Genomic DNA, 25,969 nt, shown 5'->3' with positions numbered 1-25,969 from the left:
TGCATAATTTTATTTTTAATACTCCAGAAGATAGTCATACCTAAATTATGTTCTAAAAAACCGTTGACAAGGGTATTTATATGTTAACATTAGTCGTTGTACATGGTTCATTTTGAGTATCCGATGAATAAACTTTTAAGATACTCCTTTTCAAACAATTATAACACCCCTGGTGTGGGATGTTTCTCAGAACATTGCCAAAATAAATATTTTAAAAGATTTAAGGTATTAAAACATATTTTTGATTTTTTGTTATTGAAAACTTATTCATATATCATTAGCACAGACAACAGCTTTCCCGAATCTCTGGTTTTCATATCCGTTCCCTGTGGCAGACTTTACCCCTATCTCTGTGCACACTCGAGTGTGACATGGAGTTCCAGCGTAATCTCCTGTTAACATAGGATTGTGGAGTATCAGTCAGGGGTTTACACCCATAAATGTCGCTGGAACCAAGCTCCGCCATAAATTGCTTTCATTCACTGACAGACGTAATCCCCATGTGTCTAGGTTTTGTTGCAAATTCCCTGAAAATTCTCTGTTAAGGTTGTTGGTATATTTTATGCTTTGGTTTACTCGGTAAATAATTTTTTATACGGATTGCGAGCAATTTAAAAAAAAGGATGCAAGTTTTGAGAAAAATACGGCAACAACTGTATACCATAGCTGAGAGAATAAAAATTCAACAGATCAATTTAGTTGAATACTTTACAAATATGCTCATCGTCACTATACGACCTGATCACGTTACGTAACCTAGACTTCGTGTGTGATTGCACGGGACTATACGTCCCTTGACATACAACTACAACCCTCGCCATTGGTCAACACCAGCCAATATATTGATAAACTTGCCGAGTGACATAATAGATTAGACTGTTACTTTGCAATGGTAATTAATACTGTGGTATATGTAAGGCCATGTTAGTGTATATATATACATGTACGATGTAATAGAGATTTACCCAAAGTATCTAATGTATTTACACCAGTCGCTGGTACCAACTTTGCAGCAACAAATTAAGTAAATCAATGATCATTTAACTCATTTTAATCAGTCAACCTGCTAGCAGTTTGGACCTGGATCTCACGGGAGATTGTATTTCGAGAGAAAACCAATAATTCGAACATATCATTTGACAATTACAACTGTTTCCGATTGTCATTGCCGCCAACATACGGTGTTTATATAAACAAATGAACATCCAATACCAACATCACGCCCATTCCTACTAATGCTTTTTAACATTGGCATTTGTACATGGTAACAGAAGGACAATAGTAGTAAAACTATGGGGATCACAGAGGTATTCCCGTGTATATGGCAAGATCAATCTGTAGTAGTGGCTCTCCTTTGTTAACACACAAGGTTACAACGTTATAAGTGGAGTGACTACACACCAAACAAGTGCTCCCAGGTAGCGCGTGCTGCCAGCCCCTTTCCCTACTGCTGCTAATGCTGAGGGTGTGACAATCACACCGGCATCGATCTGTCATTAACCTTCAATGGGAAGACACCTGTACAGCGCGCGGAGGTGAGAGGTCAGGCCCACTGAACACAGCCACTGACGTAGCACCAGGGACCGGCCAATTGGGAAGAAGGCCTGAAAACGGTGGCAGGGCACCTACGCTTTCTTTAGCGCTACATAAAAATGAAACCTGGACGACGAAGTGAGATTTTACAGACTAAGACAGATAAATTGTGGGTCGGTGGCTTTCCTTTGATACGTGGACTGTGTCCGTTTGAAGTGACCACTGTTGTTTCGTTGCTTAAGTAGGACCATGAAGGTGTCCCTTCCAATGTTCGCGTACTGCCTTATTCAAGTATTTGCCTTCGTTTCTCATGCTGCTAGTTTAACTGCTCTAAACGAAACACAACTTCTACTCTCAAGAACTTTATCTTCCATTAACTCAGCATTGACTTTTTTCAACAAAGAATATGAAAATGTCAACTTGGACACCGTTATCGGGACACGGATACTTGAAGGTAAGATTTGTAAAGATCGTAATCAGTGTTGTCCTTGTATTTGGGTACTCTGGACGTGTGGGTCATATCAAAGAAGATATTATTTATATTATTATATAAAATATATCGGTTTCCAATCAACATTTCAAATCATGCAATTTCAGATATTTTATTAAAACACATAAAACATGACATGTTTGTGATTTTTAATTGGGGTATTTGTTTTTGTTTTCTTTCTTTCATTCTTTACTGAATTATTTGTTTTTGTGTGTGTTTGTGTTTTTTCTCTCTGATTTCCTTGTTTGATGCTCATATGCTATTGTCAAAATAGAAGAAATGGATGAGAGACAAGCTCTGACATCTTATAGACTCTTTTCCAGATTTTTTTCTTCAGATTTTCCAGTATCATCAAGTATGATACATTCACATCGTCTGACAGAGAAATATACATCCATGTCTATGCATATAATAATGAATTTATATTAAATTTATGCCTTGGCAGATGTTTTTGTTTATATCAATTTGTAATTATGGTGCGATGAATTATTAAAACTGTATAATTTATCATTAGGATGCGATGAATTAAACAGTTTTGATACCGGCTGCACAAGTTTATTTGTAATAGCATACACTACCAAACGACATGCTAAACCCAACTAACATTTACTGGTAGGTCAAAGTAAAGACTGATTTTACGGACGATTTACATAAAATATCGTCTTCGCATTTGTTCAGCATTATTTTGGTACAGTATCACATAAAATGTTCGTTGTATAGAAACTTTCGTCATTTTCGTGGTTAGAGACAAACCACTGAAGAAAAGAAGTATGACTTAAGATGGAACAATTGTGTCCATAATTATGATACATCCACGAAGGATTTTCCCCAGAAATTGTGACTTCGGTGAAAACAGCGAACGACTCATGAACAGCATTTTTTATGTTATAGACTTTTGTTGAATGTTGAACAGGAAATATATTTGGAAATAAGATAACTTAGTTGTAGATAAAACAAAAAGACAAATAATACAAAAAAGATTGTGAGAGTTTACTTTTATGGATTTCAAGTATGAAACAGTTAAGAAATATCTACATAAACACGACAATTTTAAATAACTAACGTTATGATGTTAAATAAAATCGACAGATTTGGTGAGGTATCGGGAGGTTTTAATCCTTAACTATCACAGGTAAGGTGAAACATTTGTAGGCTTTGCTCATTTACCATCATAGGAAAGGTGAAGTGTCGGTAAGCATTACACATTTACCATCATAGGAAAGGTGAAGTGTCGGTAAGCATTACACATTTACCATCATAGGAAAGGTGAAGTGTCGGTAAGCATTACACATTTATCATCATAGGAAAGGTGAAGTGTCGGTAAGCATTACACATTTACCATCATAGGAAAGGTGAAATATTGGTAGGCGTTACGCTTTACCATCCAGGAATGGTAAAATATCTGTAATTTAATCCTTTACCATCATAGGAAGGGTGAGATGGCGGTAGGTTTTAATCCTTTACGATCGCAAGAATGGTGAAATGTCTGCATGTTTTTAATCCTTCGCCGTCGCAGGAATGGTTTTACTCTTTTAGCATCACTAGAGTAAGCCTCCTACACATCGTAACATCAAACTAGAACCTTTTTTTACAGTCTAGACGCCGATTTGCATTTTGACGATGAAAAGGATTCTAGCAACTCCGCCATTAGTGGCAGGGTGTACATAAATATAGTAAACAGATGTGATTCTGAGTCTTTATCTAACCCAACAGATTAGTCTAACAATAATGTACCAATATCTTTCCCCCCGTATAAGTTTTTAATTACACATTAAGCAGTTGTTTTGATTCAACGTATGCCTCTCCTTAAATGAGCGATTCTTATGGGACCTTCAATTACACGCGTAAGACAATATCTAGTGAGTTCATTTCGTCTATAGAAAACATCTATTGAACCAAGTCAACCCTGTTAAAGCACTTATCGAAATACAGTCATGTATCGGTGGTGCCGTGGAAAAAGGATTGTCCTAAGAGAGGCGCTGTGGTATTGCGTGAAGACCGAACCGTGCCGTTCCCTGTCAGGTCGCTCTGCCAGGCTGGGTATTGGAAGGCATCAGTATTCCCCGTGGACAGTCAGATGTATGTCACCGTATCTACTTGATTTTTCAAAATTAGCTCAACAAAATAGTACTTATCTCTGTTTTAAATCAAAGTATGCTTCACTTGTTAAGTTACAAGACTTTTATAACTAAGGTTTATTTGACCATGAAATACGGTTACAAGATTATAATTCTATGGTATATTATCAGTAATATTTAGTTGCTATATAACAAGTTTGAATTAATATTACAGATGTGTGATATTTATTTACTGGTTAGTGGCCATCATATTATAATCATGTTTTAAACACCCGAAATATTTTCATTAATATTCAAATGTCAATTAAAAAAAAGATTCATTTGTAAAAAAAAAAAAAAAAAAAAGAACTTTCGACTTCGCGATAAGCATGATGCGGGAGAAAGAATTTCATCAACCTGTAAAACCAATAAAAGACATCTATCAATGTACGTTATCTGTTACTTTCTCTTTCTTACCCAGATATAGTGTTCAGTAAGCTCAATTTATCTAACGTGATGTTTTTCAATGAAATAAGATTTTACAATCTAATCGTTATTTTGAGTTTACTAGCAAATGGTTTCGAGTCATGGAATGCTAATCACACGATCTTTTAATTGAAAAAAAAAAAGTAATTTCAATCTGAATGGATTTCGGGTTAATATATATCATTTGATTTGAAAACATTTTTGATAACAACAATCACACAGACAAAAGACAACATCACAGAATCAACAAAATAACACCTACACCTTAACGGAATTATATTTCAAACAAAAAGTTGACGAATCCAGGAAAAAATTTGAAAAAAGGCAGACGCTTTAACAAGAACAATGCGAAGTAGACAGAGAATAACACCAGGTCTGCCAACTTTTAATTGAAATATTACAATAATTTGACACAATATTGTTTATTTTTACAATGTTACCCGCCACAGCAAGCCTCTCGATATAGCGATATTCCTATCTGATGGACATTTTACTTGTTCCTGGATCATGTTTTGCGACAGAACATATATGATATAATTTTTGTAATAAATTACCATTACGAAGTAGACTAAATATTTTCATTGCAAATTTTAAATTGTATGTCTAAGAACAAGTAAATATCAGAGCCCAACACCAATTATATTCCTTCTGCAAGCTGTTTGATAAAATGATTATAACCATCAACATGTTCAGTACTCTTAGCAGTAACGCAGAATTGAACAAACTCATGAAATCAAACTGCCCCACTTCGCGTGCTGAATTCGGCCTTTTGTAATAATCAGGTAAAATATTTCTGCTTTTAAAATCTGACGTAAGATTAATTGTTCCCACATGCTTGTTCATAAAGAATATCAAAACCAAAAAGCGCTCAGCCTAACACACTATGAATCAATACGCACGGAATTAATGTTTTCCATCGGGGCTGTTCATGACGCCATGCAATTCTCATTAATATCTTCCACTTTTAAATCTTTTTATTAAAAAAAAGTTTATTGAACCTTCTTGTCCAGGTAGAATGTGTTTTGTCAGAGTTAAGATATCTTTACATATATAAAACTACATGAAAACTTTTTTATCAAGTATTTTTTTTGTTGATTGGAAACGAAATATTTTTCCAAAGTGCTTAATCTTCGTTGTTCACTGGAGACTTTATCAGTGTTATTCGGGACGAACCGCTTCACTTGACAATCGTGTTTCAAGTTTGTAATGTTGCGTCACTGACGTGGGAGAATACAACAGGAGCGCAATACGACATTATTTTAATGAAAGACTAGACATCAAAAGAAACATTGTATGAAAACTGAAACAGCGAAATTGCTGTTCAGACTAGAGCTTTTAATATTGCTCTTTTCCGACAATAATGGCATACAATTCTCAAGGCAACAGTACTGGATAACGGTAACGAAATGGACGTTAAAACCGTCAGAATAAATAGTGACAATTACCCCTGTTAAAACCCGATTCAGGTAAAGGCCATGTGATAGTTACACATGCGAAGCAAGTGTTGTAAGTGTTTCAGAAAAAGATCCGATATATCACTACAGTAGTTGACATTTACATGCCGAAAGGATATCCTGTCTTTACTTAATAAAATTTGACTAGCAGCATATACTCTGAAGGTATCCATTTTGCTAACTTAATTACAGAAAACCGCTTCAATATTGAGGGTATATTATTTTAAAAGGTCATATTTCAGTCGCGCATAGGGGGAAAAGCCTTAACGTTGTGCAGCAAATACGTCACTTCCTACAATATATCGGTTGTAACCAGGTTACGTGGCCAGTGCCGTCAGGCTACAAAATGATCGAATTGTTGTTTTAAATAAAATCTGCAAGCTCACATGACAATTATCATTGTGCCATTGGCACTAACGCAGAGTGATATACACTCTTAGCTTTGTAGAAGTATACAAATTGCACTTTCAACAAGTCATGAAAATGGTGTAAATCATCATTTATACTGTTGTATTTTTTAAGAGATGAAGGCTGGTAAAGATTATTGGAAGGTTTAATCCCCACCATCATGACATCATTCGACTATCATTATTTAATATCCTTGTGCGATTTACCGTTAGATGGTCCAGTGATGGTTGATATGCCTGGTAGGTGTGTTATATCTGGTTATCTTTTGAGAACGTGATTTCCTAAGACCTCGAAAACAAGATGACTTCAGAATAATTCTATCATGAAAATAAGTCTTTCGTTTCTGAAGTAGATAGGCCTGCATTTACTTACTATCAAAGGAAATGAACTGATTTTTATTTTCCAGTTTTAAGGGTATTGTTTGGAATGGTACGTTAACCATTCCGGCAAATTAAGATTGTTATCACAGAAATGTTTGTAAAAGTAAAAAAAAAAAAAAAAAACAACAAACAAACAAACAAAAAACAAAAAAACAAAAACCAAACAAATAAAAAACATGTGAATCTCAGTCATGTAAAGTTCTCAAATCCAGAACCGAGCTAACAATAACACTCGGATCCATCAAGCATGCGAAAGGAATTTATTTTGACAGGAAATCATAGTCTGTAAATAAAACGACCTTCTAATCATATATTATTAATGTGAGCTAGTATATATAAACTGTTATTCTTTATAAAAGTTTCAACTGAAATGCTTTTGTCACGCGAACGCAGACTTGGACTATCCTTTTACATCCCGGTCATAGCTAATCCAAGTCAAGTGAGGATGGATGGCAAAGCACACCGAGTAATGCGGAAAAACCAATAATGTCAAGACCATTCTCAAAACTTACGGAATTACCTTAGAGTTATTATATGATGTCATTTGATTTCAACACCTGGCAACGTACACCAGTGCGCGTTTTATTACAGCCACAACTGCCTCTGGTCGGACATACGATGGACGTGTTGACAGCTTTGCGAGTTCAACAGCTGCAAAGTGCAGGGTCTGACGGGAGAACTCAGTGATATCATTGTATACGGCGTGTAGCCTTCTACAAATCACTGACGCCACCTCATCAATGAGCCAGCGGTTATTGTCGGGATTTATAGCGCTAGACGTTAATTGAATATAGAAAGTAGTACTTCATCAGTTGTATAAATTTCCACGTTATTCTTTCTCAGGAGGAAGAAATAGCTAAACTTCGGATGCATTCTTTCCACTAGAGGAATTCGTTAAACAAATGTAATTATCAAATTCATTTCGAATTAATCTTACCTAAGAGGTGTAGATATTAAACAATGTTCTATCAATAACATGATTCGAGATAACGAAAACATAAAAAAGGACGTCCAGAGACATGTGATTAGACAACAGTAATTATCTAATAGGTCTAGAAACTAAAATCAGACTAATAACCCGGGCAACATTTATTGTCTCCGAGGTCTGAAAAATACAAACAAACAAACAACCCGGGCAACATTTATTGTCTCCGAGGTCTGAAAAATACAAACTGACCAACAACCCAGGCAATAGTTATTGTCTCCGAGGTCTGAAAAATACAAACTGACAAACAACGCGGGCAACAGTTATTGTCTCCGAGGTCTGAAAAATACAAACTGACCAACAACGCGGGCAACAGTTATTGTCTCCGAGGTCTGAAAAATACAAACTGACCAACAACAACGCTCCGAGGTCTGAAAAATACAAACTGACCAACAACGCGGGCAACAGTTATTGTCTCCGAGGTCTGAAAAATACAAACAGACCAACAACCCAGGCAACAGTTATTATCTCAGAGGTCTGGAGAGTACAAACTGACCAACAACCCAAGCAACAGTTATTGTCTCAGAGGTCTGGATAGTACAAGCTGACCAACAACCCAAGCAACAGTTATTGTCTCAGAGGTCTGGAGAGTACAAACTGACCAACAACGTGGGCAACAGTTATTGTATCAGAGGTCTGGATAGTACAAACTGACCAACAACCCAAGCAACAGTTATTGTCTCAGAGGTCTGGAGAGTACAAACTGACCAACAACGTGGGCAACAGTTATTGTATCAGAGGTCTCAAGAGTACAAACTGACCAACAACCCAGGCAACAGTTATTGTCTCAGAGGTCTGGATAGTACAAACTGACCAACAACCCAAGCAACAGTTATTGTATCAGAGGTCTGGAGAGTACAAACTGACCAACAACCCAGGCAACAGTTATTGTCTCAGAGGTCTGGAGAGTACAAACTGACCAACATCGTGGGCAACAGTTATTGTATCAGAGGTCTCAAGAGTACAAACTGACCAACAACCCAGGCAACAGTTATTGTCTCAGAGGTCTGGATAGTACAAACTGACCAACAACCCAAGCAACAGTTATTGTCTCAGAGGACTGGAGAGTACAAACTGACCAACCACGTGGGCAACAGTTATTGTCTCAGAGGTCTCAAGAGTACAAACTGACCAACAACCCAGGCAACAGTTATTGTCTCAGAGGTCTGGAGAGTACAAACTGACCAACAACCCAGGCAACAGTTATTATCTCAGAGGTCTCAAGAGTACAAACTGACCAACAACCCGGGCAGCATTTATTATCTCAGAGGTCTGAAAAATACAAACTGACCAACAACCCAGGCAACAATATGTAACTAAGATGTAGTCTTTTGTTCCGAAGACAAACAATGGTAAACGATTTGAGAGGTTTAGAAAACCTAGCTTTGATTAACATTAGATGTATTTTGGACCTGTCTGAAGATATAAAACTGTTATTAGGTAGGTATAGAGACCAAATAATTAATCAACATCAGTAACATATATATACATAGAAGAGGTTAGGTCCCGATTTCCCTTGTAGTCATAGTTAACCAGTGGTAAGTGAATTATTAAAATTGTTGTCACAAGAAAGAAAGAAAGATAAAACTGTTGAAGGATGAAAACAACAACAACAAAAAACAAACAAACAAACAAACAAAACGAAACAAAACTACATGTGAAAATAAGCATAACCTAAACTAAAATTCAAGTAAGCTAGGACGAAATACAGACAAAAGACAGATTTACATGGAGACTCCTGAGTAAATACAATGAAAATAAGACCATGTGTTCCAAGTACCAATAAATGTACAAGTACGCTATGACGAATGATGTCTCCAGTTTGGTTTTATCTATATTAGAAAATTTTCATTTACCATTGCCTATCTCTAAGCAGCTTTTAATCAACAAGGGCTTAATATTTACAGATAATAGCCACACTGAGAGTAAATACGACACGAGACAGAAACACTGTTACAGTAATACTCGACAGGGAGATGTAGAAATAGTCATCGTTAACGACAACACATCATAAAATCAACCAAGACGAACTATGAGATATTGAATTAGTAAGACTGGTAAAAGTATAGTTTACTTCTATATATTTATACGTGTTCAGCTAAGACGAAAACACTACCAGTTTGTCCATGGTGACCATTAATTATGCATTATATATTCAATGAAAGGAACTGGATATCAAATCACAATGTTATAAAGCCTCATATTGTCCTGCAGATATTCAATCTTTATTGTTTCTCTCAACAGGTCAGTTCAAGGTTTTACTGGACATGATTGGACGCTCCCCCGGGGAATGGCAGGTGGATAGCCACACCCTGATGGAAATTCAGCGATTACAACGGACAGCTGGTAAAATCAGCGACAAAGCAATACCTTATATTGCGACGCTAACACCACGCTATTTTTATAGTAAGTTACCTAATTTTGATTACTGTGATTCTGTTATACTATACTTTAGGACTGCTTAAGTAAATCTTCTGTACCAGGGGTCTTACCGAAACCACACTACAAGATTAAAACCACGTGGACAGAAGGAAGCATGGTGCCTTCATTGCCCCACCCGAACACCAAGTATAAGTGAAGTGATAACATGTTAGTAAGTGTTATCATCCTGATGTACGTTATACTATATGTAAGTGCTCTGTGATGAGGGACAAACGATGTGATACAAAGGATAGCAGTGTCTTAAAAATGCTTTGAAAAGCCAATAAAATAAAAAAAAATAAGGATAGCAGTGTCCTATATGTACAGTTTTCAAAGATTTATTTTTCCTACATGAATGGAACTCATCAGGAGAGCCAGAATGTATAAATTTTTCAGAAATGGAAACGAACTTTAAGTTTTAAGATTTTCCGCTTAAATAGACAGCCATACGGTCTTGTGTGTTATCTAAAAACAGCCTCAAGTACTCCAAACAATACCCACATTTTGACTTTTTTTTCGGGAGAGAAATGGTAGTAATCGCTTATGTCTGTTACAAATATAGCCATGAGGACGTCACTACAGTAGCACTTTTGAAGGCCGGACATAAAAATATCGTCATTGGTATTTGTAAGTCTCGATATTACTGACAGACGAGGCCGGTGTAGTACTCGGTGTAATCTGTAACACAAGTCAGGACTGTATCGTATCTACTGTAACATAATAAAGTCGATCCTGTTAATAATTAATGTGTTACCCAAGAGACACTATATTGTTGACAGTCGGTGCTGACCTGACATTTGATACAATAGAACGTTACTGGTGTATCTTCTAGTAGGTTTACTGCAGTGATAGATACGTAGCTACTATCGACATGAACTTTCGCTTGGTTACCACAGTAATAGATACGTAGCTACTATAAACATGAACTTTGCTTGGTTACCGCAGTGATAGATACGTATCTTCTCGAGACATGAACTTTGCTTGGTTACCGCAGTGATAGATACGTAGCTACTAGAGACATGAACTTTGCTTGGTTACCGCAGTGATAGATACGTATCTACTCGAGACATGAACTTCGGTTGGTTACCGCAGTGATAGATACGTATCTACTCGAGACATGAACTTCGTTTGGTTACCGCAGTGATAGATACGTATCTACTCGAGACATGAACTTTCGGTGGGTTACCGCAGTAATAGATACATAGCTACTCGAGACATGAACTTCGCTCAGTTACCGCAGTGATAGATACGTGGCTATTATAGACATGAACTTCACATCGTTACCGCAGTAACAGATACGTAGCTCCTCGAGGCATGAACTTCGGTTGGTTACCGCAGTGATAGATACGTAGCTACTATACACATGAACTTCGCTCAGTTACCACAGTGATAGGTACGTAGCTACTCGTGGCAGGAAGCTGCTTGTTTAACAACAGTGATAGGTATTAACTACTCGAGGTACGAAGGTTGACTTGTCAGTATGGATGTTTGATTGATTAGAAGCTGGTTACCTGGTTAGTGCTTACTAAATGTTCATGTCCTTGAATAACGAGTTTCCTCTCTCGATGTAAAGTGATAGAAATACCTCAACGATTTCAATACAACAACACATAATGATTGTTCAAAAATAGCTACAACGGGTCCAGCGGAAACATAAATATAATGATCTGTACTGATAAACACTTATTTACATGCACATAAACTGTTCCTCTCTATTTAACACGTAAGAAAAGAACTCGTGTTGACAGTTATTTCTGGTGATATACCATTATTCTATAACCATAATCAGTGATTGTTTTATTGACGTCTGTACTTTGTTTATTTCAAATGTCTCCGCCTCCTTCTCTGGTTCGTTTGATATGCTCCTTAACCCTTTTTGACGAGTGTTTTGTATAACGTTATCATATAACAAGGTTGTAGTCGGAGTGATGCAAGTTTTCTTATGTCTGATAACTGTACTTTTCATCTAGTTTTTCGGTACCTCGCGCCAAAGGTTAGGCAGCTCTCGCAAATTAAATTGCATCAGATCCCTCAAGGGACTACTACTGCCTTAATAAGGGGTTGCAGTTGATAGGGTTCCGAACAATGAGAAGTTTGTCGTAACCTGCATGTCACGTTTTGATTTATTTGAATAGTGGCACGGCATGCACTTGACGTTCTTCTTAAATGATCCGATATCTGAAATATTACAAAATCTTCTGTAGCTTTGGGCTAATGCACCTCCCCATCTAGATTGTGTCATTTCTTTCAATGGCTTTGGATTTTTCTCAATCGCCTACTAATATTTAGGCCCTTAGTATCACTGACAAGTCTTAGAAGGATGAAACAGCTGTGTGATGCAGTTTAATTCACTGTTTGGTTCGACTTTACCTTATCTAAATTTATATTAATAGGCGCTATACACTTGTATGTCGCCTGTACATTTTTTTTTTGGTTCAACACATGTTAAAGGGAAATGCATTGTGATGACAATGGATACTACCACAACTACGGGAGTATTCGTTAAATTAGTGATGAAAACACAAGGAATTACACAATTATCGAAGTTAGAGTTACGGCGTAGGTAATGAGCTTAGGGTAAAAAGGTGAAAAAGTGCGATATCTGTAATATAACTAGGTTTACGGTTAGGACATATGAGGTTAAAATGTCCGATATCTGTACATGTGATATAGTGAAGGTTACGATATTGATAACGAGGTTAGGGCATAATAGGTTAAAGTGTGCCATATCTGTAATGTAGTTTTTTTTGTGATATTGTGAACCCATAAAATGGAACTAATTTCTTCTATGAGAACATTTGATTTTTCCACATTGCACATTACCATATTCCACTGAACTGACGGAAAGCCTTAATTCTCTTGCTATGACTATACAAATATATGGTTGTGAATTACGCTGGAGCGTGACTCGAGAAAACGTCAAGCCGTAAGACATACTAGTAAAGAGATTGACATGTACGATACTGTAGAATAGGTATTAGTTTAATCAGACCTGAGATGTTAAAATTCTGGAGACGATTCTACGAGAAACGGAATATCGGTACCTATCGGTACTGTGGTAACGTGATTGGAGTAGGATACAGTTAAAAGTTCGGGCGAAGACTCTGACAACGGTCTATTGTTTGTTGGCGGTAAGGAAGTTAGGTAACGGGATTGGAGTAGGATACAGTTAAAGGTTCGGGCGAAGATTCTGACAACGGTCTATTGTTTGTTGGCGGGAAGGAAGTTAGGTAACGTGATTGGAGTCGGATACAGTTAAAGGTTCGGGCGAAGACTCTGACAACGGTCTATTGTTTGTTGGCGGTAAGGAAGTTAGGTAACGTGATTGGAGTCGGATACAGTTAAAGGTTCGGGCGAAGACTCTGACAACGGTCTATTGTTTGTTGGCGGTAAGGAAGTTAGGTAACGGGATTGGAGTAGGATACAGTTAAAGGTTCGCCCGAAGACTCTGACAACGGTCTATCGTTTGTTGGCGGTAAGGAAGTTAGGTAACGTGATTGGAGTAGGATACAGTTAAAGGTTCGGGCGAAGACTCTGACAACGGTCTATTGTTTGTTGGCGGTAAGGAAGTTAGGTAACGTGATTGGAGTCGGATACAGTTAAAGGTTCGGGCGAAGACTCTGACAACGGTCTATTGTTTGTTGGCGGTAAGGAAGTTAGGTAACATGATTGGAGTAGGATACAGTTAAAGGTTCGGGCGAAGACTCTGACAACGGTCTATTGTTTGTTGGCGGTAAGGACGTTACGATGCGAGATGCTGGTCACGAAATTGGTCACTTAATGCTAGAAACGAGGAATATGATATGCACATATCTTTGAGTAAGTTGACTACGTTGCGATGCCATTTGGGAGATCATGGTAGTATTGTACACACATAATCGATCACGCTTCACCAACAATCTCTCACTTTACATGGCACATAATATGTTTACAGAAACACACTCGCTAATCATCGGCTCGATATCGGAAGGCCTCCAAATTACTCGAGGCCGAGAGCCGATTTGTTCAAGGCAATAATAAAGCGATGAATGAAACGATAAATTAACCGGAAGTTCATTTGTATCGGATACCCATTATCCAAATATGCTATATTCTGTAAGTTCCGGTACATTCAAACATTGGTTTCCGTTTATTGAATTGTAGCACATATAAAAGAGAGCGATTTACGAGAGCAGTTAAGACTTCTGTGTGGTCGGGTGATGGTGTAAAGTACCAAAACAAAGCGGCTATTTAGTCACACGGTAATGAGGAAAGCCGATAGTTGTGAGAAGCGTAAATATGGCACATACTCAATTTCTACCACACAAACCTTTATCACGGAACGTATACACGACGCGTTCAAGAAATAACTGACGTATTTTAAAATTTATTCCTGATATGACCGAATAATTAAACATCTAGATGTACACAAATTGTGTAGAAAGATGAATTTTTAGATCATATGACGCACTTCCGTAATGCAGACAATTCAGTTGTATTAAACTTCATCAATCCCTCCCTTATCGATAGCACGATGCTCGATGTGTCCTGCGTCAATCGGTTAGAGTGTTTGTACAGACAATAGATCACTGAAACTGGAACAAAACGTCAGCCTAGTGAAAAGGTCACGATCATCAATTAATCATTTAATAAGGGTAGTGTTTTATCCGGAGACTCTAGAATTTCGGTATGATAGCCATCTGATCAGGGTAATTGTCTGATGCACATGCCAACCTAGTCACCGACAGTGGTAGTTTGCATTCTGATGTAGGCGTTAGTAAAACTCCGGTCAGAGTACGGACCCCGTCATGGAGGAAAACAATGTTTTCCTTTCCTGATTCTTATCACAATCCTGATGTTTTGATTAATATAAAACATCAAGAAAATACTAACTTAAATTTAACTTAAATTCAATGAAGCTAGGACAAGCTATTAATAAAAGAAAGATTTACACGGAGACTGATTAAAACGGTCGAGAATATAGACCAGGTTCTCCTTGTTTCATGCACTACTTAAGAAACGCACTCAATATTTCTTTCGTAAAAAGAAGAAAATATCCCCTTTGTTTATCTATAGGTAATTACCAGCCAACCATCGTTATATCGCTTTGCTGTATGTAAGTCTAGATTGTACTAAAATTAGCTTTTTTTACTTTTTTCCACGACGTACTTTCTACCATCTTTGGATATTCCCTTAAAGTCGTTTAAGGCTGTTATTTCCCGAAAAATAAGAACTTATATCTTACATCTGAAATGCAGATATTGGCGTTATGTCGATGAAAACAGCATTTCCTGACAAGTTGTCTTTGTAAATATTATGTCATTTTTTCTTTACTGATAGTGGTTTCATGAAGACTCACTTTTGTTTCTTCTTTGAAATACCAGTAATATTTTGGTTTCAGAGATTGGTATGATGCTCCAGAAGGGATTCTGGGAACTAGACTACAACAGTAAGAGTTTTGACGACAGTATGACACTGTGGCCATACAAAGCAGGCGAGGCTCTACACGAGGAGGACTCGGACAATTGTATAGCGGAGTTCTTCGGCACGGGGTAAGTGGGTGGGGTCAGTGCAAGTACCGACATATGTCACCAGGAGTTTTTTTCATGTGTTCGGTAGGCGTAGTTGTTTGGTTATTATATTTCTAGCAAATCAAACATACCTTTATTTGCATCAGTATACACAAGCTTATTTCACTAGTTGATTTTTTTACGTTGCCGAACATAGGCAATATGACTTGTTTACTTAACCTTTGATTTATGTGTGTTAGGTGGGTGTAACTATAGGTGATAAGGGGTCATAGTATGCAGCGTATCTAATAGTTAATGTAAAATCATTAATATTTGTGAGAAACTTGTTTTTGACCATTTCGTGTGCACTCTAAATCCATTTATACACGAAATGGGAAAACTAGCCTAAGTGGATGAACTGAGTTATATTTATCCAAAAATCAAGTGCGCATGAAATGTTTTTTTTCTTTGTTTTTCAAATTGTTTTTATCTAAGTATGTAAAATTGTGAAAAATTCAAATGTTTTGAAGAATATCAACCCGTCTATAAAGAGTCACAACGGAAGTCTTTCTCACAAGAACAGTGTATTGAAAAATGTATTTTTCCCCCCAAGAAAACTTATGTTGTTAATGAGTGAGTATGAAGATACTAACACTATGATTGTAAATAATCGCTTGCTTATGATAATATACTTGTATATCACAATGACTACCACTACTCATGATTTATATACACATTGAATATTTTCTAACCTCGGAACAACCTTACATAAGACAAAAAACAACAACAACAACAGTCGAATAGTCTTATCATATTCATGAAGCTCGTTATTTCACAACCAGATTTTAATTTCGCGTACAAACAATATGATCGCAAAGTGTTAAGTAATTCATTATAATATAAAAAGGAAAATGCGAATTCTTTTTTCATGACATCACGAAGATAATAAATTTACGTTATTCAACTTTTTATGGAAATATCTTGAAATATATCTCCCTCTGATCAGAAGGAAATTTATAGGCACACCTTTACACTGACATAGTGGATGTCTAGGGAATTCCTTTGTCTTCAATCAACTTTCCAGTTAATCATTTCTCCCATATCAATCTATTTTTAATCGCGTTTTGAAAATCTAAGTAAGGGACGACAAAAAATTGATTCCCATGGCGGTCTTTTCACACTTTAAGTTATCAACAGCAATGACCTAGTTCTATCGCAATTTCGAAACAAATACATAATAGATAACCAGCACTAATATAAATTCATTGTGAAATACTTCTCTTGTTGGTGCACCAGTTAATCCAGCAGTAGCACAATGATCAGCTGTTGTAATAAATATAAAATATACATGATCATTGATGCTTTCACCAGTGTAAATCATGGTTATAATCAATTGCCACATTAACGGGTGACTATGAATCCCCGATCGGTGGACCAGGAGACAGTGATCGATAGATCTACCACGCCATACAAGTGGAGTCTATTCACGACCGAAACTGGTTTAAATCAAAATTTTTTTTATATATATATATATTAATGATAATAAGAAATATACCGTGAAAATGTCGAGTTGATTATCCATGCTTGAAAGAACGTTACTGGAGTAAGAAGAAAAACATTCTTCGAAACGTATAGAAAAGAAATCTTACGGCACAGTGCAAACCGGATAAGAAAGAAGACATATATTTAATCACAGCTCTTTTTCAGATCCAATACAGGCGGATGTGTATTAGCATGTTAATTGTGTTGTGGCCGTGTCATGGAAAAGTCACGTTTCCACATATGGCTACGTATAATGTCATGTATTAAGAGCGGGACTGACGTTGATCTGACGTGCTTTATCTGGTCTCGACATACCTTTGGTCCTATCTTAGACACACACATGTTCAGATATATGTATTGTCCATAAATCAGCAACGAGAAATGTCTTTTTAATCTTACCTGTGTCCTGTGCGTTAAACAGATGGACATGACGTTCTGAAATGGTTTGGCAGCGATTGTCATTAATTAAACATGGTCGCTGTTAATATCAGAAACTAATCGTTCACGTGCACTAAGCATATCTGATAAATGTATTGCGTTTGAACACAGTGGCATTTGACGGAACTAATTTTACTGCTTCGTTTTTCTGCTCCGTTTCTCGCGATTCCAAAATAATGTTGTTGATAGGTTGCAATGGGTAGGCCCTATATCGAATGGCAATTATGTGTATTGAGGGCAAGAATTGGTGGACGATGGACACCGGGTCATTGGTTGTCAGATCTGCGGTTAGTAACTTCTTTTAGCACATCAATCTTACCAGCAAATTCCAAGCCGTCCATTGGATTATGGTCTTCAAGTGAGGACAGGATTGAAAAGACAAAACATGAAAATGACATTCACTATTCAACAGAGATTTAAACTGCATCACAGCCGTTTTTCCATCTAGGATTCGTCCGTGATGCTGAGGAACTAATATGTTAAAACTTAAGAGGTTACGGAGAAAACTGGTTTGAAAAAAATGTCCCGTTTTACGTGTAACCAGTGAATTATCACTCATTTTCATCCATATCCAAATATTTCCAAATATTCTTGGGAGAGTGAATAATCTGATGGTATCGTTGTCTGATGTTCCAGATAAACATTGTGGTATCTAGTGTATTTGTTAGCGACTACCTCAGATACACAACTATGAAGGGTGACACGAAATTCTAACTTACTGTTGAATTATTAGATATGAAATCGTTTGCGACATATGTTACACGAAAATCGTTAACAGGAATGTGGCTTTTTTTACATGGAAATCAAACTGTTTATTACAGTAAAATAGATACAAAGTTAAGATATGGCTTCTACAAACAATAATATACAACAGAGTGATGAATACAAAACAATTCAGCAATTCTATTCTCGATTTTTGTTTCTTCTGGTCACGAAGCTATTTATATATACAATGAATATATTTCTGTTCTATAAAACAAAGTCACAATGATCCGTGAATGATGAGGAGTTGAAATATCTATTTTAAAATTGAATATAAGATACATTCTTAAGCATATTAATCATCTAAATTTAATGGTTCGTCATTTTTGAGAAAATAGTTTCAGTTCTCTTATAACATAATGAATCGCGTTTAAACTCGAAGCTATGACGATTCAAAGCAATTTATGATCTACAAGGGAGTCATTCTAATGTTCCAAATTATAGAGTCTGATAAATCATACAACGACGTCTTCACACAGTCAACACTGAACATCTATTCCATATACCACAAGGCAATATGACGGCAAATTGACGATTTCAATGTCACGCGACTTTTGGACCGCCAAGAAGATTATGTAACAGGTCTATCTTAAGTCTGAGACTGAGCGTTTTTAATGCGTACGTAAACAGTCTGGTTTCATTCCGTACGGAATCAAGGAATATCTAATTCTCGTAAATAAACGAATGCGACCTGAACCATGTGCGAATTCTTATATTTCCTACGTGTCGCTCTTTTTTCTTAGGATATTCACTGGAAAAAAATAACCCTGGAATGCTTCTGTACTTCCCAAATAGCTATAGTTGACGTTAAAGATGGAACATTCCAACGAACTCAGCATTGTTTCAACCACCGAAAGGCGGAATCTTTAAACAGAATTAAAGAAATAATATCTACATATGTTCTCGTATAAATTTGTAAATATCGATCTATTTGAATTTCGAAAGTACATATATTTCATATATATATATTATTATAGACTTCCGAAATGAAACCTGTCACATACTTGATTTTAGTACCTTTGTCATGAAGGTGGTACATATACTATGAATAAGAAGTGACAATTTATGTCCTCAACCCAAAAGACCATTAGACATACAATGTCGGTATGATTCAGTTACATATATTTAGGACATATCATATATATGCGCCTGACATACATGGTATATTACCAACTGATATATAAAGCATACATCGTTCCATTTACGCCGTTAATAGTGAGACCAATCTGTGTTGGAGGATTCCTCATGGTCCAAACTAGCAGTAAATGTGTCACAAACTAAGGCATTTATTTCACTATTTTCCGTTCGCTTTTAGTCGTAGAAGTATTAACGCTAAGACATCTACACTACGAGTGTTTTAGTCAGGGATGTGCTTCCCGCAATACAAACACTGAGATAGGATAATTAAACAGACTATCGAACCTTCGCTGTATTACCAGGAACACGTTGGAACATTACATAACTTTCATTGACATGATAATACACAACCGGTTATGACGTTGATAATGTTATTCCAAGTGTTCCCTAACGCCACCTAAATATTAATAATATTACAACATATACCACTAAACCTGAAAAAAATACGCCTCCGTGAAGATTCCGATTTGGCCAATGAATCTATTGCACGTGAATGACTCGTCAGACGTCGTTCTGACAACAATGGGATAACAGGAATGGCAAGTGTCGATACTGTCCATCAGTATTACATTTTGCGCGTGTTCCGTCAGTAAACAGCCGACGGTGTTCGTACCTCGATATTACCATTTTGTAGAATAAAACCTATACTTAGATAACTCAAGATTAAATTCATTTGACATTTTGGACAGCACTTTCGAGTAGACTTAAGTGACTAAGTATATAAATTTCTGGAATACATAAGAAAATACGTTTCCATGACATTCAGATCTAGGACCCAAATGCATTGCCGAGAACTGTTCCCAATACAACAATATTTGTTCCTAACATAGCGTCTAAAATGTAGAAATATTGGAAACTGATTCGCAGGCCTCCATCAAAATACGCTCGACAATATCTCAGATAATCCGGTATCGGGAGTTAATTGCTTTGGAATAAGGACGTAAAAGGAACACATTCATTTCAGTTCTCCGTAATAGTGTATCAACTGATGCTTTGGAAAACGTACGTAAAAGGAACTTATACATTTCAGTCCTCCATAATAATGTATTAACTAATGCTGTTCAACAAGCAGATCATGATGACCTTTTACATTTTTCATAAACATAAGTAGTCTCTTTACATATTTGGTCTTTAAAGGAATACATAGCAATGCGAGACTGATATTTTTACCTATAAGGAATAGATTGTACTGTATGTATTCCTGGACCAAAAGGTGTACATCGTACTACAGACAGACCTATTGTTCTATATGATACCAACGCTAGTTGTTGTGAACGTTACATAAAGCACGTGCTTGAGATGTTCCCGTGGAGATGTTTACTGCATTTTACTTCATAAAGAAGAATTGGAAATTTAATAGCGAGCATAGCTCGAGGGGCCCCACAGGGACCGCAGGCAAAGAAAGCCCTAAATATAACAAGTGCGAAGAGAAAATGAAGTGAAAAAAATCACACATACTATCAGTCATGAAGTTGTGACACGGAAGTGGAGTTCCCTGTGATGTTTTGAACCAATGGAGGATATCAACATGGCAGATATAGCAACAAATAGTCTCGTTCACCAAGGCGCTTAGTAATTAGTATCTTATCCGCCAAACCTACAGAGGTAATACGAAAGAATAAGCTGAGAAAAAGAAAAACATCATGAACTAGTTAGGCACACAATAAATATTCAAGAAAACAATCAAGAATTCTTCAAACTTTATGTTAAATACGTAATGTCGCAAAATATTTTGTCGCGGTTGTTTACCACAATGAAATACATCAGTGATATTACTACGCTCGTTCTAAATGGCTGAGCCATAGTTCATATCATATTTGAAATATTACAATCTACACGTCATGGACTACTGTACAATGCTAGTGTTTGTTCTGAAACAACATGTCACAGAGTTATTTTCGTAGCGTACGTAATTAAGTGTTCCATGTGACCTTTTACTGTAGTTAAACGGTGATGTCTGTCCTAAACCGAACAAACTCTAGTTCACACTTCCGGTGGTATCGACCGGGAGGGTTAACCAATGAAGTCATACGGAGACACTTCCGGTCGTAACGTCATTCTTCACGCCACTGCTATCCAGACACCGGGGGAGGGCAAGACGTTAGACTTATCCTGGCGCGTTGTCTATAAACTGAATGATCGTGTTCCTCGCTGGCTTCATACCTTTATAAATAACACACTGTAGTAATGTATATTTTAGGAGTTCAGTAATTAATTTAAAATAAATCGTTACTTTCCGTTTCCTTTAAAAACCCCACACTGGTGTAGCATTGACATTTATCCCATGTGTACAAGAATGTACAAGATTTCCGCAGATTACACACACAGTTAGACAGACAGGATTACAAATTACTTGTCATGGTTTAATCTTATTGATAGTATCATTTACTTCACTTGTAGGAAGCGTACCAAGAACACGTGTGTCATCTCCAGAAGGTGCTGGGAATCCATGACGTCACCTCTTTACAATGGGTACTCTCTATCACACGAAATATTCTACTTACAAATAGGAAGACAGGTAGCGCATTTCTTGTAACAGCCTTTTCTACAGCAATAGAAAATAATAAAGTGTGGAAATTATTTAATATCAGATTGATAAATGCTTTTGAAATTCGACATTTTTTTTATGTCAAACTGCATCTTATAAACTTTGTTAATAATGCATGTTTTGTCTATACTGTACATCATTCGAACGCTATACAAATTAAGTATACTATTGAGATACGGATACTTTGATTCGGTTTAACCTATTTGTGTCGTGTTTATCGTTTAGTTTGGTTGTGGGGCTGAAATGGAAATGATGCGCTTGGCAGCAGGTCAGGAATCCATAGAGAAAATGCAGGACGATTTTTGCGCCAACATGATGAATGAGGCCACTATTATCGCAAAGGAGGGATTCCCTGAACGAAAACAGGATCTCTTCATGGAACAAGGTACTGCACTCACAAGAGTTCACTTATAGTTCAACCTATGCGTTATCTACTCTCTGTAGTAGAAAACATTTGCCATCAATTCATTATCAAACGACTCAATCTTGTCCCAGAAACATTCTTGTTGAATATATTATGAATATATTATATAAGTATCTAAAACTTATCATAGCTTGATGTTTTTCCGAAGCCGTATAGTCCCTCTATGCATAAATTGTCTTTAATATGATAGCACTTTCCTAACTGGTAATCCGAACTACGTGCTACTTAATATCACAAAGTAACCGTTATTATTTGATGTCACGTGCGGTCATCCGTATTGCTTAGTACCGCGTCGTTGCTTGAAATGACGATATCTGCTACTTTACATCTCTGATTGGGAATCTATGGATTTTCTATTATATAAACCTTAATGACATGTATTTATACATGAATTCATTGCAACACATTTTTGCATTTTAGCGGCATTATGTGGAATGCTGGGATACAGACAATTCTTTACCTCTGATTGGCTGGAAAATATCTTGAGTTGGCAAGACCACAAAACTGGGTGTTACAAGGGGAACCCAGTAAGGGAGACAGATGTCGGTAAGTTGACAGTGAAGTCAAACCACTCCAAGTGATGTCAATGGTTTCCAAATGACTTTGCAAACACACGTCAAAATTATCCACATTATTTAAATATGTGTATAATATAAATATCTGTTTTATCTATATTTGCTCGTCAGACATTTGGGGAACCTACTCGGATACATTCTTTGTTGTGTCGTTTGATGCATTATTTCAGCACCCATAGCTACCCAGTTGCAATAAAAATGCAATCAACACACATAACTTGATTTTTTTTTCAAATTGATCTTTATAACATAATTTAGAACTCTCTGCGGCTATGTACAAAATTAACCCCGAAGTGGGGCCCATCAGACTGCATTTCGTGTTTTGGACTGCTAACTCTCGGAGCAGCCATTTATCGACATATGATTGATGACTTCCTTGGGACTAACTTGGAGACAGAAAGGTCAAACATTAGCAGTGCTGTAGTAGCCTCTCCGGCGGACAGTACACAGCCGACAGTGATGCGGAAGTCCTAGGGAGATCCGCTAGGTGTCGCCACCGGCAGGTCCGTCACCATTATTGATAGTTGAATCAGAGACAATTGAAACGCTGACTTATCACTTTATCACCTAATCAGATATCAAAGATATGTCTTCCTGGAGCCTTACGAGTACAAGTTTCGGTTAACACAACCATGGAACAAAGTCGTCCGTTAATTTTCAAGTTTGAGTGTCATCTTCATTTGTTATTTCTAAAAAAGACAAAATATTCTCAAATAGTCCGGTAAAGATCTGTTGAGATCAGTACATCAATTGAGAGTTGTGACGGTGTCTAAGCCAAATGACTGGTTTGATGATAATCGATAGGAATTTGACGTCTCTTACTGCCCCGAGGACCTGTAAATTTATCTCTCCTAGACTCGTTTCATCTTCATCCGATCCCTGCGTGTCTCATGAGACGCCCTAACTCGATAATTAATGTTCTTTATCTCAGTAAACACAACTAAGGCGCGGAAGATATGAAACAGATAACCCATTTAATATCGAAATCAATGATTAATACTTCTACAAACCTGGCTGCCTCACCCTGTCCAAGAACTGACGCTAACTGACCCCGCCCGAGAGTCCAACGTCACACCTCGCATTATCACATCACCACACACCGATCTCAGGTATCATGTGACGTGTCATCCGGCACGGAGTCTTGGTTCGATTCCCAGAAGGCCTCAAACTAACGTAATGTTTTACTAATCATAGTTCCACAGTGCCGTCAAATAAAGAGTGTCTTGCAATAGAGTCCTCTTTTCTGACATCAACTTGATGTAGACGTCTAGAAAGGTAAATGGTAATTGTTAAAAGACGAAAGTTAGTTTTCATGCTCATGAACGAAATGTGATAAGAACAAATTATGGCTTTGTATGGAATTGTGAAGTTTACGCAACTACAATTATATGAGTATGGTATTTTCACTACAGAATTGAAAAAAAAAACGCGCTTGGAAGTTCTACCCGATCGAATTCCATCAACGCACCCTGACCGGGACGTATAGATATACAGTCAGAATAACAGAGATTTATTCTTTATTCCTTTAGACGCTATGTGTCTGTAAGTTATCTAGAGCGGTGATATTTGTTAAATATATCTAGACGAATGAAAGCTAGCAACTCGAACCGATGCAGCAACGTTTTAATATATCTTTATATTTTATTTCTTGTATAAAATCTTGATGTAAGGAAACGGGATTTTTTGACCTCAAGAAATCGGAAGTCTGAGATGAATAATTTCCAGTGATATCAAAATATATATATCTTAAGCAATTAAATGTTTTTAGGAGGAGAGGATGCTTCTGAACTATGCCTGTTCCCATATTTCCAATTAAATGAGATCTTTCCATAGAATGATTTGACAGTTCAATGTTTTTGATACCAAATAATGAATTTTGTAGCACTAGGCTGTGAAAATAGCGGAGAATATACAAATTTACAAATGAGATCTCTATTATAATTTTGATTTACATTTTCCATAGCTGTATTTGGTTTTGCTGGCTTTGATGAAAAATGTATTAGATAAAAAGCTGCACGACATTTTTTGTTTGTTTCCGTTTGTTGGCAACGTCGAAAGTGTTTAGGAGAGTAAATTGTCACAAAACAATAGAACGGGAGTTTGACTTTACAGAATTAAAAAGTTTTATCAGGCAAAGAACGGAATAAAACCATTATATTAAAGTTGTTGTGAGAACAAGAGCAGTATATCAGACCCGAGGAACTTTAAGGAGACTGTTGTTGCCGCCATGCTTCTGACGGTCCCCGGCACAGACATGAAATAGTGAAATATATGTATACATGGCTGTCTGATTAAATACTGGCAGGCAATCGTTCGTGAATGTCTTAATTTATCGTGTTCGTGTTATGCAAGAAATTCGTAAATTCAGTGTAATATAAAGACCTTGGTTTATGTTGTAGAATACCGTGGGACAAAGCCTCGCATTCGGAACAAGCGAGAAGAACGTCTTCTGGATCACGGATGTCTCTGTCACCGGACCACTGTGGCTGTGGCCGCTCTCGGCCAGTACATCCGATACATGTTGGAGTTCGCCGCCTTCGAGAGAGATATGGACAACTGAAAAAAACACACAAAAAAACTAAAATTTTGTGGAAAAACTTACCAAATCAATTTATGTATAACCTATACATCGAGATACTGAGACTGTAGTGATTTTCAATTTCTCTGTAGAGGTTACGTCTTCGGAGACGTATAAAGAAACAACTATAAGATATGTAAACAATTGCACAAAGATGAAGAGATAAACAGATTTGTATTGAAGAGTGGTTATCTCTAAACAAGTTTTAAATTTGACTATGGGTGAGGTTGTGTGAGATAATCATATCAAATCCCAAGTTTAC

The 25,969-nt window shown here is 36.9% G+C and overlaps 1 protein-coding gene across 1 annotated transcript; it reads left to right on the top strand.

The window, feature by feature from the left end:
- Window positions 1-1,782: 1,782 nt before the first annotated feature.
- On the top strand, window positions 1,783-25,689 carry LOC132556453 (UPF0764 protein C16orf89 homolog). Its single transcript, XM_060220864.1, has 7 exons — window positions 1,783-1,987; window positions 10,038-10,199; window positions 15,595-15,745; window positions 21,983-22,100; window positions 22,356-22,515; window positions 22,975-23,100; window positions 25,529-25,689. The coding sequence occupies exons 1-7, from the start codon at window positions 1,783-1,785 to the stop codon at window positions 25,687-25,689; spliced, it is 1,083 nt and encodes a 360-aa protein (XP_060076847.1).
- Window positions 25,690-25,969: the final 280 nt, after the last annotated feature.

This window comes from Ylistrum balloti, unplaced genomic scaffold (assembly GCF_031769215.1).
Source record: "Ylistrum balloti isolate Yb309-2 unplaced genomic scaffold, AGI_CSIRO_Ybal_v1 Utg370568, whole genome shotgun sequence".
Lineage (NCBI taxonomy): Eukaryota > Metazoa > Mollusca > Bivalvia > Pectinida > Pectinidae > Ylistrum > Ylistrum balloti.
This window is presented reverse-complemented; position numbering and strand designations above follow the sequence as displayed.